At 47.0% G+C, this 18,268-nt stretch overlaps 1 protein-coding gene across 1 annotated transcript in view; it reads left to right on the top strand.

Moving 5' to 3' along the window:
* Positions 1–18,268, top strand: part of Ras85d (GTPase ras-like protein 1) — a 48,708-nt gene that overhangs the window by 20,741 nt on the left and 9,699 nt on the right. The window contains exons 5-8 of the mRNA XM_077693153.1: positions 217–319; positions 3,763–3,802; positions 10,431–10,591; positions 17,733–17,809. Of these exons, the coding sequence (XP_077549279.1) occupies positions 217–319; positions 3,763–3,802; positions 10,431–10,591; positions 17,733–17,804 (376 nt within the window). The 3' untranslated portion in view covers positions 17,805–17,809. The remainder of the gene's footprint in view (positions 1–216; positions 320–3,762; positions 3,803–10,430; positions 10,592–17,732; positions 17,810–18,268) is intronic.

The raw sequence follows: 18,268 nt of genomic DNA, 5'->3' as shown, positions 1-18,268 counted from the left end.
CAAATGTCTCTTATAACCAGGTGTCTTTTGCAACATTGCCTCTTGTAACGAGGTTCTACTGTAGCATATTCAGAATCATCAAATCTTCTACAGTTGATGCCCTATTGCTGGAATAAGGAAAGAGTTGAAGTAAAGGGCAAAGCTGTGCAAATCCGCCTGTTAATTGAGAATCACACCAGGTGCTGTTTCCCCTCCTCTTCCCCTCGAACCGTGCAGTGCCATGAGGGATCAGTACATGCGGACGGGCGAAGGCTTTCTGCTGGTCTTTGCGGTCAACAACGGCAAGTCGTTCGAGGACATCAGCATGTACCGGGAGCAGGTGGGTACCGGTGCCCGGTCCTGCCAGTTTTGTATGTCAATGGTTCTGTGCATTTTGCCTTGCGGCATAGCCAACTTCACCGCGAATGCACAGCGTAAAATGGCTGTGTCTCTGATTTTATCAAAACTTTCCCAAAAACAGTTTTATGTCAATAGGCAGGCCACTAAGATGGCGCTACGAATGCTTGAGTTTTATTTACTTTTCATAATGGCTTCAGAGTGGAGTTGTAAACAAGGCAGAAGTCTCGCATGCTGTTTGTGAGCAGGCATTTACGGGAATAGTGTGGCTACAGAAAAAGGTTGTAACTCTTGTTTTATGAAAACTTCTCCAGCAAACAATGTAGGGACCCCCTTAGTAACAGAGTGTCTCTTGTAATCATGTCTCTTGTATGCAATGTTGCTAACATAGTGAACGTAGGGAAACCAACCAAACCATTTTCAAATGTCTCTTAAACACGAGGCCAAAAATGCCAAATGAAGATGTGCATGGCTTTTATCAATGACAGAAAAACCAAAAATGTTATCATGGCGCAAACGCGTCAACTGTTTAACATGTCTGTTCAAATGTCCCATAAAACTGCCAAACAAATGAAGATAAATTGTCCTAATTCAACAAGTGCGCTGCTCACATTCATGCTCAATGGCCATAGTCGCTTGCTCTAGTGTCGCATATAGTGAAACAGGCCTGAAAAAGAATACTTGAAAGCTGGGGGTGTTAAATAATAAAGCGCTACTTTGTGTCTGCCTGACTCAAATGAATTAAGGCATGACGAAAACTGACAGAAATACAGTCTACCCTCATTACAACGGACCCTCTTAATCCGGAAAATAACGTCCGCTGTAGCCAAAGTATGCAGTATCCGATCGGGGAGGGGGAGGGGGTGGTTTATGAGCGCAAAAGTGGGTACTTTGACCGATATTGCATATACATAGTACAGACGCTTTGTTCTTTCTACACGCCTGCAGCACCTCTGCACAGTGTTCACGCGAGGGCAAAGAATCTCCTAAACACCGTTTTCAATGCTTAGCACCGGCACTTGGAAAAGGCCTATCGCATGCAATCAAGCGTGTAAAGACGCATGATAAGGTGAGCAAATAAAGCAAGATGCTAGGCAAGATATAAAGTAGGAGCAATTATTAACCAGCCACAAAAATCAATCGTGGCCATCAGAATTAGCTAGGCTGTTATGAATCCCTTTGTAACGAGGCAGAATTCCATAAACCGTTCATCAAACAAATCGGATCACTGCCTGACGTTCCCCTGAGGCAGCTTCCACATCTTTTTATCATTTTAGACTGGTCATTGAAACAGCCGATACAAAATAATCTGATTATGGACAGCTGTGATATCGAAAGTTAGACCAGTTGGATTGCGCACGTTCACCGGCAGATTGCACGCAAGAAATGGGAACCAATCCCCCCCCTACTTGAGGCATTTCTTACCTTTTTCACCGAACGGAACGGGAACAATGCATGCGTGGAAATAATAAAGACCGAACTTCACTGACCCTGAGTTATTTATTATATTTAAAAAAAACTGCGACAAGGGCAGACTCGACTCCGGGTGCACCACTTCGCGTATTCGATAGCGCTGTTCAATCTCACCATAATCGTGTTTATGGGTAGCGGCCTTGTTCTTGACGGTCGAGTGGATCGTCTGCTTAGCCAGGCCTGTACTTCTGGCGATGTCAGTCTGTTTCTGTTTTCCACCATTTTCGACAGTGTTAATTACACTCATGCCGCTTGTCGCACAAAAAAAAAATCCACTGGCTTGGCTTGGCTGTGTCAATGACCCGGCTGCCAACAATCTTGCCAAAAGTAACAGTTTTTTGCCAAACTAAAAAAAAAAAGCATATCGGGTGCTGGCCCCATGGAAGTCCACTATAAACATTCAGTCGAAACAATTTTCGCCTAAAAATTTAGTCTGTTGTAGCCAATAGTCTGCTCTAGCCGGGTACGTTATGAGCGGAGTGGACTCCATTTAAAATGCATGGGGACCAAACAAACCATCAGAAATGGTCTGTTGTAACAGGAAGTCCGTTGTAGGCGGATCCGCTGCAACGAGCGTAGGCTGTATTAAACACAAGGGAGACGATGATTTATAGAATAGAACATGGTCTCACATTAAGACTGCTTAGGACAACTCTGGCAACTTTCTCATAGATATCTGAATTGTACAAGCAAGGCGTCCCAACACTGCCAGACACACTTCCACACATTTTATGAACATTTTTCAAAAGGTGATTAGCAGCTGAACAAGTTTTTGATGGAAAGGCATATTTTAGAGCCCGGCAGCAGTGTGAATTTTAGGATGTGAAGAAATGCAGCTGTGTAGTGATGTTTCACTGTTGGCTTTTCAATACTGCTTACAAAGGCGTGTTAAATGCTCAACCATTGTGTTTTAGAAAGAGTGTGCCTATATATTTGTGCTAGCAGTTGTTTTCTGGGAGTTTTTGAACTAGAGGACTAGGCTGTACCCTATAGAATTCTGAGCAGTCAATGCTGCCCAATAACGTGAAAAGCGATCTTCACATAGGTGCCGATATTGTAAATAGGCATTGAAAATAAGCATTTATCAGCATTTCTAGGCATTTGGGCCCAAACGCCACAACAGGCATTTGTAGCACTGTAAAAACACAATGAAAGCCATTCTAACCTCTAATTCATGCTAATATATATCAAATGGTGCAATAGGAGCGCAAGGAACAGAATAGGCGCTTGCGTAAAATCCAGTCTCTGGTCATAATGTGGCACTACCATTCGAGTTCAAAGAACTCCGTCAGTTTCAATGAGTGATTCAAAAACCGCATACAGGAATAGGAAAGACGGCCCATTTTTGTTGTTTTAGCCAAGGAAAAGGCTTTGAATACCGCTTCTCATCTCGCGTGCAGTTGAAAGTATTTTGCCACACGGCGCATTGTCATGTTTGCCAGCATTCTTTTGGCAGAACACGAATTCCTGGTAGATCTAACAATTCCGATTTCAAAAGTTCTAAGGCACTGTCAGCAAAACCGTTTCAGTTGAAAGTGTTTTAAGTGATGCCCTTTCATTTGGGATAGAGAAGGTGTACTCGACAAAAATCGGTGGTCTGTCCCTTTAAATGAGTTCTACCTGTGTTCACAATTTTGTCAGCTCTGTGCCGTGTCCTAAACAGCTTTGCTGGCCATCCACCTTGCTGAATGGAATGGCTCATGATTTTTTGGTCCAGCTCTTACTAAATATTTGCGTTCTACGAGGTCAAAAAAAGCTCGGTATTTGCCTGCCCTTAATTTGGAGTTCTGGGTTTCTGGGGGTGAAGTTTAAGGCCTGAATGAATGTGCACAACTTGGTAAAACACCGTTGTAATATAATCGAACTTGCATTGCTTGTTGGCATACTAATGCTTTGCTCCTTGTGACTAAGCTTTCATTTTTTTTAATCTGTTGGTTCTCCTCTAAATTGCAGATCAAGAGGGTGAAAGACGCTGACGACGTGCCTATGGTTTGTAAGTACAACCTTGTTGAGACGATTCTCACATGAACAAACTACGGTGAAACACCTTGTTACGGCTTTTAAGAAAAACAACTGCTCATAAAGGTCAGGACGGGCGCTGCGCCCATCCTGTCACTTAACTTAGTCCTCTCCTTTACATGCAGTTTCTCTTCTTAACTCTTTCGTTACCACGCCTATTCAAATCGATCACCGGTGATCAACGATTTATACGGCTTATTTCGACATGTTGTAGTGGTTTCTCGTACACCTAAGGCGGCTAGTGGTTAGTTTAGGCACTGCACTTTAGAATCAGTTTAAATTTTCCTGTTCCGGTGACACTGAGATTTTTGACAGCATTTTTTGTGAGCTGAGGTGCGTGTGTTTTTTGAGGAAGGGGGCGTGGCTGCTGCACTTGACAAAAAAGCATGCGGAACGTGGTTAGGCTGTGTTACCATAAAATTTTTTTGTCAACAGGCTCCTGGCAGCTCAAGTACCAAATAATGTTGTCAGCTTTGTAATCCGACCCCGTTGAGAGGTGACAATTACTTGAAAATGACACCAGCTATTCATTAGTGATCGTTGGTTCGGATTAAGGTTAGCTTTATTCTGTCAAAGCTTATTTCTGATGGTCCCCCGCATGTCTAACAAGTGTGCCTGGCGTTTTCAGCCAGTTTCCAGCAGTTTCGGCTTCGTTTTTGTGTTGCGAAATTCATATTTGGCGCTACTACGCAGTTATCCAACTACAAGCTCATTTGCCATGTCACCTCCATTGCCGTCTACTGCTCCTTGAAACAAGCATGCCACTCGTGCTTCCACTTGATTTATGCCTTACTTCTGCAATAACAGCTTCCGCTGAAAGTCAAAATATAACGCCAAGTCGTCGGGTATCAGTTAAGATGAGGAGAACGTTTCCAATTGGCCTTGAACGCCGCCAGCTGTTTACCGGCCAGTTTTGGTTTCATACGAGAGTATTTCCAGAGTTCTAGTGTCGCTGCTTAGTAGAACCGCCTATTCTGACAAAGTCTTCAACAGCCTTGTATTTGTTTCTGTTCGAAATTGCTAGGAGGCGCTGCATAGTAGTAGGCTCGTAGTGCTGAACTCACTTCATAGCACGACGGCGGCTTGGTGAAAGCTTGCTGGGCACAATTCTAGTGCATCGTACCTTATTCCTGCAAGAAGGGCTACCACAGCGAGAGAGAACATGATAACAAACTGCAAATGAAAGTTCTGTCTGATAAGCAATCATCAGAATGTCAACATGCATCCACTAAAGAGTTTGGTCTTCAACTCCAAGCGGATTTTTTCGCATCGCTTGCTTACCTTCAATAATGGGCTGGTCCTAACCATTGACAAGGTGTTTTTACATCACGTGGAGGCTAATTGGGGCTTTTAATAATGTCAAACCACCATATTTCTTCTAGAGAACCATCCTAACAAGTAAAATTTGAAATAGTGGTTGGGCTTCACCACAAGGCACGGCCACCATGCGGGCTAACATTTTCTTTTATATCTGACATATTGTACCGCGCAACTCAATTTTTTTTCTGGGATGGGTTTTCAAAGTATTTACCTACAAAATGTATATTCTAAATTTTTTCTACTGCTGGTAGTTTATTATACACAACTTATGGCGTATTCGGTTGGTCGCTCCGGTCCTCTAGCTTGGAGTCGCCAGATGCCAAGGTGGCTCGCAATCAGAGTGTGAAAGGCAACGTACCAACCGAATGCATCAGCGATCTCGGAGCAGCGCGCCTGGGGCACCACCATGCAGCCGGCGCCGGAAGCCGCCGGGTAAACTCACGGCCGGGCTAGAGCAGCGGCGTGCGCCGCTCTAGTTCGACCGTGGTAAACCGCGGCGTTTTGTGTCACGTGACCTGCCCTCCCGGCCAGATCGCGCCACGCTCTCACTTCGAAGTCAGAGTGGTCGGGAGCGTTCCGAGTCTGAGGCTGACGCTCCAAAAGAATCAACCGAAGGTAGTTCGAGCTCTCTAATTCTACCAACCGAAGTCGCGGCCGCTTTTCAGAGCACTCCAGAGTGCTCGTAAACGCCCAACCGAATACACCATTAGTTTTCTTACTTTTCTTCGACGCCTGGACAAAAGTCTTAAATTCGATAATTTTTTTCGCAATCGTTATTTATAAAAGCAATATTAAAACTTGTGTCATTGGAAAGCGCATAAAAACATCTGCATTTTATGTCCCTGCAATGTGTGCCTAACCAATATTTATACCATAGAAAAAATGTTTTGTTGGACCCCCCAAAACAGGGCAATTTCCCGCAGTAACGAAAGAGTTAAAGATGCAACACGAACAACATGCTGTACTAAACTATAGAACATTGGAGGTACAGGATCGTCGTTTATCAGACTAGTACGAAATCCCAGCGGAAATCATTGCATGCATTTTAAGGTTCACATAAATTCGGGGGTAAACCATGTCCTTCGTGCTCACCAGCACAACACCTTAGACACTGAGCCACCGTGGCGGGTTTATTATTGATCACTGGTAGAAAAAGTAGCTAAGCAACCGGTAACGTATGTAAGGAACGACATCATCCAACATTTTTATTGGGATACTTTCTGGCTTTTATCTTTCATGCTTGACTTTTCCCCTCGACGTGTGAATCTTGCGTGCCCCACTGCCTCGGGGTGACGCAAGGAGACCACGAAGAGGCAGCGCAAACGTTGCCTGAGGCACTGCTCGGCGTAAGCGGACCTCGAAAACAAAAGTTAATGAGCTTTTCTTGGTATGTAGCAGACACAAAGCATCCTCAAAAACATTCTTGGAATGCGCGTCACAACAGCACCAACCTTCAGAATGACCCCTTTTAAGTTGTTCTGTCGCGCACTGATTAGTCGAAAGCATAAACTCACCGCATGGTTCACAGTTTAGTTTTGGTGGTTTTAGGGGCAGAAAGCCGAACAAAGGTGCGACGACCACAGTTGGACCCCCACCTGTAATGTAGGCGGCCAGTGACGGTTCATACCAATGGCACATCGTTCCTATTGGGCACCGCGCGGCCGGGTCGGGCCGTGGGCGCAAGCACGTTCTGCCAACCATCACTGCATTTCACGGCCGCCAGTAGGCACCCCTCGTCGTGCACACAGGCTTCGTGACGTCACCGTGTTTACATACAGAGAGAGGTCCATTGCAATCAAAAGCCTGTTGCAACAGTCTGGAAGGTTGTATCACTGAACAGGGAGGGTGCTAATGGATAAACCATGAAGAAGTGGCTTGAACAAATGTGGTCCCCCCCTTTCCTACTAGGTACGAGCTGAAAGGGAATTTGCCATGCAGGTTAAACGGGATCTCGGCCACCAAGTGGTGCTGAAATAAATGCTTGACATGGTGGTGGGGAGGTGATGCCTTAGTGGGCGAGGTGGAGAGGACGAACAGTGTTAGCTTAAAAAACTAGGGGTGTGTGAATATCAATTTTTTAATTTCGAAGCGAATCGAATATTTTTCGAATACGAATACTTATTGTTTTTTGTAAAATTTAAGTTTTCACCATCTAGAGACACAAAAACTGCAACTTTATTGCACAACAAATCACACAAAGTAAAATTAGGAATTAAGGCCCGTTCACACTAGCGACGAAAGCGAGCGAAAGCGACGGGACTTCCGTCGCTCTGTCACGCGACGACCGTTTTTGGCGAATGGTCGGGACCAATTCTTGTCGTCGCGCGACAAAGCGACAGAATTCACGTCGCTTTCGTCGCAGTGTGAACGGGCCTTTACACAATACCATTACACTCAACAGGTTAAGGTCTGCACTCACTTAAATGTTAACATGGAGAAAGGTTAACTGCTCGACATGTTCGGGGAGCAGTGACAACCTCCTTCCCGTCACCACTTTACCAGATACCGAAAACAGCCGCTCACTTCAGACACTAGTAGCTGGCGTGCCCGAGCCCGTGCGCATTGCCGCGCGCTGATACAGCAAAATCTTGATGATACTAATCTCGCGGGACTGCGAAAAATATTCGTATCATCCGAAATTCGTATGAACCAACACAGACCAAAAAATTTAGCGCTGAAAAAAGTTTTCGTTTATTTCTTTTTCTACTTTCACGTGAAGAAATTCGTGATTTTTTCTGCTTTTTTTAACCCCCGTGTCGCAAAGCAGTCCTTTCTGGAGCACGTAAAGCTTCGCGCTCGTCTCCTCACTCGCTGTGCCCAAGCTCGCTACACGCCGCAACAGCCAAGCGTGAACCGCATGGTGCGTTTTTGCACGCGATTCGCTCGCCTCGGCTCTGTGAGCGCTGTATTTTCACGCCCACATCGACGATTTCGCGCCCGCGGTAGCGCCTACCTCGGTCAGAAAATGACGCACGACGCGCGCGGCAGAATGGAGGAGCCTGACTACTTGCGATGAGATCGAAACAGCCGGCTTGGCTCCGCCGGAGATGGTTAGGCTTAGCACCCCGGCAAATATTTTATGGGCGCTTTCACTAGCGGCGCGGATGATGTTTTATAGTACCGTTTTCGCATGCATTCAGCTCCTTTACCGCACAAGCAACTTCGTGTCTCCCTTGAGCCGCATTTTAAAGAGCGGTTGGAAACGGTCGCTCGAGCACCCGCGCCACTTCGCGGCTGGAGCCGACGCCATGTCCTCCTCCGGCCGCGCCGCGCGCAGCGTGGGGGTGGTTTCGCGCCGGTGTCAGCGCGTTGGGCGTGCGCAGAGCGTTTTCGCGAGCAGAAAACAACAGCCCGGCCGTTTCTGTAGAAAGAGTGACAAACAGGGGAGCGAGAGCCGTCACTTGCTCGTTCGGCAGTCGGGTGCCTCGCCAGTTCGTTCGTATCTTCCGCCGGCCCGCGCAGGTCTGTTCGTAACAGCCGAAATTTTTCCCATTGCAAACGATGCAATTTCGCCGGGACTTTTCGGAAATTCGTATCATCCCGAAATTCGCACCCCCAGAATCGTATCATCGAGAGTCCACTGTAAATAAACACCGATACAGACACGCTCTGAATTGTTTTTTTTTTTTTTAAGGTTTGGGTGGTTCGAATATTTCGAACAATAAAAGTGTCGTTCGAATCGAATCGAATACCAAAAAATTCGAATCGAATATTCGAAGTTTCGAATATTCGCACACCCCTATAAAAAACCCAAGCACCCATTCGGCACGCCCTACATGTGCGACAATTCTCTGCATGCCATTAGCCACAAGATGTTAGGCCTAACTCTGATAGGCTGCACAATGGACCAGTAACGATAGGCATAGTCAGGGTGCTTGTCATCCTGTTTATATTTGTTACGGGGAAGATCAGGAAAAACACGTGCATTTGCAAAGTAGAAAAACAAAAGTACATACCAGCCTGAGTTGGGGGAGCCAGCAACGCATGCTAGTCTAGTTTTTATCGTCCTCTTTGTTCTCTAGCAGCTCCAAGCAGCTCGGCACTTACCAGTCCGCAGCTTCATCGTCTTCCATGTGCGAAGCTACATCGCTGTGGCACATGGTCCAAATATGCGTAACCACCCCCGATGCGTATCCACTTCAGTGCAAAGCTGTGTGTAGCAAAGGCACCATCGGTATGCATAGTGTAGCAAGGTTTAGGGCACTAGGAAAACTAGTGTGGACTATGTTAGCTGTAGGACAACTAGGAGACGTAGGCGCAGCAGCAGGGGGAATTCTCATAGGTCACATCTGTGACCTATGAGCTACAAGGGCTCCTGAGGAACATGGACAGTGTCGTGCTTGATATCGTGTGTCGCATGCCTTTTGGGGCATCTGAGACGCTGACAGGTGGGAGTGAGTGACCTGGCATGTCATTTCAGCGTGAGCAAGGGAGTCTACACAACCCTACTTCGGGTTAGTGAAGGCAGCAAAGTGGACAATGGCAAGGTGGGTTTGTGGCTGGCTGTAAAAGAGATGAAAGGGGAGGAGCCTGCCTTATCATGCCTTGAAGAATTGTACGTGAAGGTGATGTAGGCTAGAGCAAGATCGCAGTTGTAGTGGTCAATGGACGCATACATAGAAAGCATGCCAACTGGCATCCAGTTGAACTGTTCTTGGAGTCCATTTGCTTGGGGTTGGTAAGCTGTGTTCTGATTATGCTGCCTAAAGCAGGGCTGAAGGAGGCTTTAAAGGAAGCCAAGGTGACCACCGATAATAGACTTGAGGGGAAACTGTTAATGCTGCTCGTACTAACACTGATGAGGATGAAATGCTAGTGTCAGTCCAGGAACACAGCAGTTGCGAAAAGTTTGGGCAAGAGGCCAGTGTCAGTGTGATGCCATTGTTCTTGACAATTGACTTGCTACATATATATCTTTACAGTGCGGGAGATGTGGAAGCAAAGGTGTATTAACAAAGCTTATTTACAAAGTGGAGAGAACCGCAAAGGCCATGATTGTTACATTTTTGTCTGCCTCAGGGTCTGAGTGTGCCCACTGTTCTCATCTGTTGGCTGTCACCCAGCATATCCAAACGCTATGTTCTTCCTCCTGTTCTTCCTCCCGTGCGGTTGTGATACAGTAGCAAAATATAATGCAGTTCTTTGTGCATCACGTATCGTCATCGTAAACGGTGTGCTGACCGAGTCCTTCAAAAGAGGAGCTAGTGACAAACAGTGCACAATCGCCCCCCTTGGTGTACCGGCGCCCTTCAAGGCTCCCCCCTTTGCCCTGTGCTGTGCAGTGGTGGGCAACAAGTGCGACCTGCCCACGCGGGCGGTTGACATGAAGCAGGCCGGAGAGGTGGCGCGCAACTACGGCATCCCCTTCATCGAGACCAGCGCCAAGACCCGCATGGGCGTCGACGACGCCTTCTACACCCTCGTCCGCGAGATCCGCAAGGACGTGAGTGGTGCTCTTTTAACTGGGGAGGAAGCTACAGCGCAATGGAGAACGGGAAAATGCTGCAGCAGAAAATAACCCTAATTTGAATGTGTTCGATTTTTTTTTTTCCTGCATATAGCGATTTAGCCCATGTTGTAGCATAATAATTTTAAGTCCCTGTTCAATGACGTTGGGCTTTTAAAATGCTGTAACAAGTAGGTTAGAGAAAAGGTACGGAGGAAAGGGGAAGTAAAACAGACTAGAAAAATTGGACTTCGGAAGAAATGCTGAGATGGAAAGCAGCAATTCCATTCAAAACTACAGCTATTACTTGCGCTTTGGAGAAAAGCATCGGTTTGTGACTGCTTGGTTACAGCAGGAAATTGACTTTTTCTAGGTGCCTTGAAATGTGTTTTGTTGTGTTTTATTTTTTGCTGCAAATAATGGTTTAGTGCAGGTTGCAGCGGGGAAAACAATGTAGGTGATTGAATTTCATTTTCAGTGACCTCAGTTCTTAAATTCCCTAACAAGTGCTATAAAATGAGCATAATCAAGATTGTAAGATTGTAATAGCAACCTCCAGAAAATGACAAATGTCTCTGTATGGAAAAGAAATGGCAATGTGAGAACTACCGAGTATACACTTCATACCTAATGTTTTGAGAACGCCGGAACCACTCACGTAGGGGTGCAACCCTAAGCTTGCAGCTGAAATTTGAAAGAAAAAGATCTTGCTGGCACATTGTACCCATTGTGAACCCGTAGTCCAACTAAGCATGTTTTTGTGCTATCCGTTCTGTGAGCTGCTGCAAAATGGTCTCGGCTGTTTTTTTGTTTGTTTTGTGGGATTCTACCTTTCACACACTAGTGATTTCCCACCCCGCAGCCATCCGCGCTCAGCAAACATGCCTTGCGAGCGCCGGCTGCGGACCTGCCGTTGTTTGCGGAGGCAGACAAAGGCAGGAGGCGGCGAGGGCAAAACACCAATGGCAGCATTTATTGCAACGTGCAAATAAAATACACTGCATACAGACTAATCGTAGGCCATAACGGTAACACTGGGAGCGAGGCATTAAACAACACTAGAGATCGAGATGGTTCAACTCACCGATGGCATACCGGAGCAGTGGAGCGCTGCGGAGTGCGAGCGCGGTTGCAGTCTCCCAGCTCGCCCGGACGCGTTCCATTGTGGCGCGTTTCCCTGGTCAGGACCAGCGCGCCGAAACGTTTGCGCGCTACCGGATCCCCAAGGCAAGAGAGCGTCCTCACGTCATCCGAAAACCCCCCACACCTCGCCTTTTGGTGGCGCTAGTATCGAGGAAGAACTGGTTCTCGGGTAAGGCAGAGGGGAAAAGGGTCAACGCCTTCACCAGGGCGACAACAAACCGTCCGGTCGCTGGCGCCCTCCCGTATGGTTCCCGTCGCGTGAGCGAGGCGCGTGTGCACGCCGGCCGCTATGGGAAGCTAGCCAGAAAGGGGTTTTTAGACTACAACTACTGACCGTGTTGGTTCTGCAATGCGCGACAACTTTTTACTCGGTCCCTAGTGCCATTGTTTGCTTTGTGCTATCCATGAATTTGGTCACAACGAGTGTCCTAGTCCTTTGCAACCACAATGAACCAAGTGCATGACTTGACGGTTAAATGAAGAAAGAACGTTCACCGCTACCAACTGAAGTAGAAAAGCATTACCCAGGAAACCTTGCTAGTTGCCACAGCTAAAAAACGAGTGACTAGTGCCCGCTGTGACTGTGTGCAAACACGGCTTTGCACCGTCCACAGAAATGGCACACTTACCCGCCGTGGTGGCTCAGTCAGTGGCTAAGGCATTATGCTGCTGAGCACGAGGTCGCGGGTTTGATTCCTGGCAGCGGCGGCCGCTTTTATGATGGAGGCGAAAACGCCCGTGTGTGCGAGATTTCGGCGCACATTAAGATCCCCAGCTGGTCAAAATTAATCTGGAGCTCTCCACTGCGGCGAGCCTCATCAGGGATGGCACACTTTGAGGCATTTGACATCACACGGCACGTAGGCTGTGCAAATGGAATTCAAGGCACAAAGTGGGTGGCTTCAGTGATTTCACGCAGTACGAAGACGAAAGGGTAAAGCTTCATTGCATCATTAAGGTTCTCACATGACCTTGATCTTGACCTCTGCCATAGCATTACCACTGCTCGAAGCTACTACTCTTTCCCACACATCGTCTCCACCCTTGCCTGTTGCATGTAACTCCTCTCCTCCTCAATCTCCCCTCACATTAGAGCAGCCGCTTGCGGAAACCAAGCAGCAAAGTGCAACGATTCTCGCTCGCATAGAAGCTGTCGTTGAAGCAGGCAACCGCGTCCCCCAACAAAGCCCAGCTGCATCTCTGACTTTTGCTTCCTCCTCTCGGTCCTCTCTACCGGTTGAGCTCTCCACGTTTCTTGACGCGATAACCCCAACTCAAGTCCTTCCCAGGGTTGAAAACACACACTGACCGCTCTAGTGACCACCAACAAAACGGCTGCAGTCACTGGTGACACCTTTCTTCACCTTACCGACTCTGTCATCCAGCGGCTTGTTGCATGCGAGCTATCAGACCAGACATTCCTCCATCCCGGAGCCCAGATACCAAGGATCTCGCCATCTTACAACAATGCCCACTTAATTAACCACTGCCTCCCTTCCACCTACCGGCGACTAATTCTATTGTAGGGGCCAACAGAATTGTCAATTGTTTCGTAGCGAAAAGGCGCAACATAATCACTACTCCTCCATTTTCTGACTGGATAGTGTTGCATTACAAGAAAATGGTACCCCCAAACTCAGTCTATGCCACATTTACCTTGCCCAAACTCTTTTTCGATGACGCTCTGGGCAAAGCTTGTAGACTGCTTCTCCTTCTGAAACAGACTTTGAACAATGAACAACCACGCTATAACCGTGCAAGTCCAGAAATATACCAAAACCATTCCTCACACCAATGCCAACCCCTTGGTCGGCATCAACTTGCACGTGTGTTGGTTGCTCAGCGAGGCCTCAACAGATGGAAAGCATGAGTGTAACCACTCCCTCAAATGCAGAGTGGGTGAAATTTCCCTGCAGGCAGCTCAATGTATCCACGGGGTACAAACTCCAAAACTGGTGATCTTTCTGCGACCCACTACGGTCAAAGACTGTTGAGGACAAAGTGTACTTGGCATATTTTCCCGCCACCTGTTGAAAGTTCATACCTTTCAACGCGACAATACATCAGCAAATCCAGTGACTCGAGCACAATCGCCCACATTCGTAAACTACCTGCTTGATTCAGTCTGCACAATCCTCTTTAGAACCTTTCAAAACTTGCCGGGTTTCCCTGGCCTTAACACACGATGGCCTTCTTAATCGGGTCTTGACTCTCCCTTCACGACGTGAAAATTGCAGCAAGTCCTCGTTTGCTCGGTGTGTAACTCCATGCTGTGCAAGGACCCTATTGCAAACAAGATCCTCCAAAACCTGGTTGACGGGGCCGTCGTTTCCATCCACACCTTCTTTAACTAGCATTATGGTGTTGGAACTTTCTCTCCACAATGGAGCCCTGCGGACCTCGCACTCATAGCGACGTTCACAAACTCGTAACCATCGACAACCTCTGCCCTATTTCACTTACTTCCTGCCTGGGATGGCTCTTTAACATCGGGCACTCTCTCTTTTCACAACCAACCTCAAAAACGACCACTATCTTCATATCATGTTCAGCTTCCATGCCCATCTATCAACTCTAAAGATTCCCCTGCAACAAAACGAGGAAATAGTTGATAATTAGCAAAACTCAACCCAGCAAAGTCCTTGTTTTCGACGTCCAAGGAGCCTTTAATAACAAGACACACAGGACCATCCTCTAAGGCCTTTAAACAGCTAACTGCAATACAGCTACTTACAACTTCATCTTGAGCCTTTGTGGCAGATTGGACAGCCTGCCTCAATCTGCCTGGGCTCGGTACATTCTGACCCCTGCCCATTGGCCAGCCGCAAACTGTCTGGGACCCTTGCAGCCTGAAATTTGACCCCTTCGCTACACCTGCAAAGGGCACCCCTCAAGGATTGGTTGTTTCTCCCTTACACTACTATTGCACCCTCCTTTGACTTCCAGCCAAACTGTGTTACACCCCATCTCGCCCATGCATTTTGTGCTGATGGCTTGGACCAATTTGGACCAACTCCGGCTTGGCTGGGCCAACAGCAAGGCAGTACTGAGCAAGCCATTGATCACGTGCTTAAATATCTAAAGCAGTGAGGCTATATTTCCTAGAAATTTGGCCAGTCTGCTGTTTGCGGTCGACCACAGCACCCACTAATTTTGCTGACCATGTTTGCTAATGAAACATTTTTTCTAAGAATTAATTATTGTTTTAATGGATTAATTATTGTTTTAATGGCTTCGTCTTAGCTTTTTTACTTTTTCCTTTTTACTTTTTACTTTTTTTAGGCACTTTGGCCGTCTGCTCACTGCATCGTGCAGACGAGCCATAGACGACCGTAGCTGGCAGTGGTGCACAAGCAGACGGTGCTACTTTTTTATTATTATGTTCATAAAAAACTCACTTTTCAGGCAAGAAGAGAGTAATAAAACAAATTGTCAGGTAATAAAAAGTTCTTGAATCAGCGATTCTCAAATCGGCAGTCCTCCCCAACCTACCCCTGACCCTTCCCTCGTCGTAGCCACAGCTCTCGCCCTTTCAGTGAACACCCTCTCAGTGCTTAGGGTTCATTTACAATCCCATGGTTCAGTAGCCACTTTTCGAACACAACTTCATCTTGGAGCAGTGGCCTTTTTCTGTATTTACTCTCGTAAACATACCTACATCAATAACCAGTCTCCCTGCATAACCCCCATGACGCGGTTTAGTTCTTTTTAACTGACGAAAGGGTGATTTAGAGAATATGGCGTATCTGCCCTTTTAAACATCTAAGTTCTTTTCCGAGCACACTAACTGAATGAATCTCAATATTTAAAAGCGCGTGTACAAAGCCTGGCTGCAGATGCATCTGTTGAGCTTTTGAGTCGTTGCATCAAGGAGGGGGCTCTGCGGTATGAACAGTTTCTTCCCGCTGGTGTTGGCGTAGAGATCTGTTTGTGTTACAGTAAAACCTCGTTACAAGAGGCGCTGTTGCAAGAGATGCTTGTTTACAAGAGGCATTTGAATGGAGACTATTTGGTTAGTGTTCCTATGCTCGTCATGTTAGCAACATCGCATACCAGGGACCTTGGTTTCAAGAGACATGTTTTCCGGGTCCCTCGTGTGTTTCTTGTAACAAGGTTTTACTGTATGTGTTCACACCTCTGTAGATGGGAGCTTCCACTGATGTAGTGGTTCCCCTCTTTAAAGGGACACTGAAGTGAATTTGTCAAGCTCCCGTTTTTGCTTGCACTGCGTAGACTGGCTCAAATTAGCACACTTTTCATCGTTTATCCGGTTGACAAGTCGGTAATTATTTTACAAAGTGCGAAAGAAGAAAAACTACCATGCGCGGTTTGCGGCGGCCGCACCAACTAAGGCTGTGACGTTGGGAGGAGGGGGCACCGTGATTGGACGATACCCAAGGTTAGCAATCAAACAAGTTTCGGTTTCGGTTCTGTAAAACACAACCGACGGCGTTGTTGGATGGGCATTCTCAATATCTAAGTAATCATCGTACCGCGCTTCTGCCATGTTGTCGGCTGTAAAGTGCATAAGATAAGCCTCCCAGGACGGCTTGGAATCTTAGTATTCACTAGCCGAGGCCTACGCAGTGCATGCGCGCCCTCCACGTACCCGCAGACGCTCAAATGCCATGCGCTTTTCCCCCATATTTGGAGCTTGCCTCACTCATGCCTGTATCGTAAAAAGCGTGTTCGCACCAGGCCAAGTGTCTGTTGTTTCTGGCCTGTGCCCACTGCCCGCAAGCAGTCGGTGCTTATGGCAACAGCACGCCAACGAGAACTCGCTAGCGCGCCAGTGCCAGCCTGTGCGCGTTCTGTGAACTAGTTCGTGGAGCAATGAATGTTACGGCCCAAAAATGGTGAACTCAGTACAGAAAACATCGGCCGAAAACGAAAAAGTTAACTTATAAAAAAAAAAAAAAAAGCCCGTACCCGAAGGGATTCGAACTTGTCACTTGCAAAACACTTGCGGGAGACATACCTAGCGCTCCAAACCACTCGGCCACCCGGCGAGTGCGGCCGAACTTGGAAATATAAGGTATATAATGTATAACCAGTTTACACTTTTATTTAGTTTTAGCATTCCAAGCAGCTTAGGTGACTATTTGTTATTTTGCGCTCATGCAGTAAGCATCCCCCAAGTTTCCACAATATCTCACTCTAGCAATTGCATTTCTTAGACGGAAAAGCGTTCACAGATGCGTAGTCGTGCTGCTGGCCGCTGTGCTTGTTCGCCCAGCGCAAAAAAAGTGCTTCCCGCACCCTAGTTTTACGCTGTGCGGTACAAATATCAGTTGATTTTATTTCCTTAGTACCTATATTGACTTCGCTGACTCTTCTCCCGCCTCAAGAGGCCTTATATTTTCCTACTGCCGTACCAGTCAGCGAAACGTCGCATGTGCGCTTGTGTGAAGCGACCTTGACTTGGAGCTAGATACAGTGTACAAACTAACCAAGTAAATAAAGGCACATTCTTCCATTCACAAACGTGTCCTGGCTTTGTTTCAACTGAGCGAACGAATTGCGACGACACGTCGGCAGCCGGCGGACGAAACGCTGGGCCGACTGACTCTGCCTGAAGGCCGGGGAGCCGTGCAGTAGTGCCGTCAGCGCAGCCAATTGCGAGCTCGGCTCCTCCCGACGTCACATGAAAACGCCACAGAAAATGGGCGAGCGTAAAGAGAGGAGGACAGCATTTTCGAATTAATTTTTCTACTAAATAAAATCGCGTAAACGCGCCCAGAGTGGTCGTAACATGGCCTGGGGACTCCGGACTACAATGTGCGCTAGTAATCCCGCAATGTTTACATATCACTTCAGTGTCCCTTTAATGCCTCTGGCTTTGAGGGTAAATGGAAATAAATAAACACTCCACACTGTATTCACACATTGAGTAGTTCTTGGTGATAGTGTAAATCTCTCTGTGGCTACTGTAGTGTGGCTTCTCCAGCGTAGCAAGTGTGATCCATTTGTGTGGTGCTTTTCTGTCTCTGTGCAGCGCGAGTGGAAAGGCAAGGACAAGAAGCGGCACCGCAAAGAAGGCCGCAAGAAACGCTGCTTCATTTTATAGGACGGGTGAGTTTATAGGGTTTGGGCCTATCTTTTATCACTCACATTTGCAGTTTCAGCAGTAACGTATCAGTGGAAGTTTTCGTCTTCATACAGCAGTGATCGCAGTTGGGTGTGGGTGTTGGTTTAACTCTTTCAGTACGGTTCCATAGGCCATCGGACGCCGGTGTCCGATGATTTCAAACGTCCCGCAAAAGCTAAAAACGGCGGCTGGTGGACAACTAACACCATCTGGCTTATTTATTGACAACTCATTTTTCGGTTTTATTATGTTTTGTTGATATTTCACGTGCAGAGACCGCGCCAAGAGTGAAATTTGAACCCGCGATAGTGGAGAGTTGTGTGAAAATGGCATCCATCGGACACAGAGTTCCGATGATTTAAAACGTCCCGCGAAAGCTAAAAACGGCTCCTGTCGGACAACTAACGCAATCTGGCGTATTTATTGACAACTCATTTTTCGAT

Source organism: Haemaphysalis longicornis, unplaced genomic scaffold (assembly GCF_048455015.1).
Source record: "Haemaphysalis longicornis isolate Haplotype H1 unplaced genomic scaffold, Haemaphysalis longicornis Haplotype H1 scaffold_12, whole genome shotgun sequence".
In the NCBI taxonomy this organism is placed as follows: domain Eukaryota; kingdom Metazoa; phylum Arthropoda; class Arachnida; order Ixodida; family Ixodidae; genus Haemaphysalis; species Haemaphysalis longicornis.
This window is presented reverse-complemented; position numbering and strand designations above follow the sequence as displayed.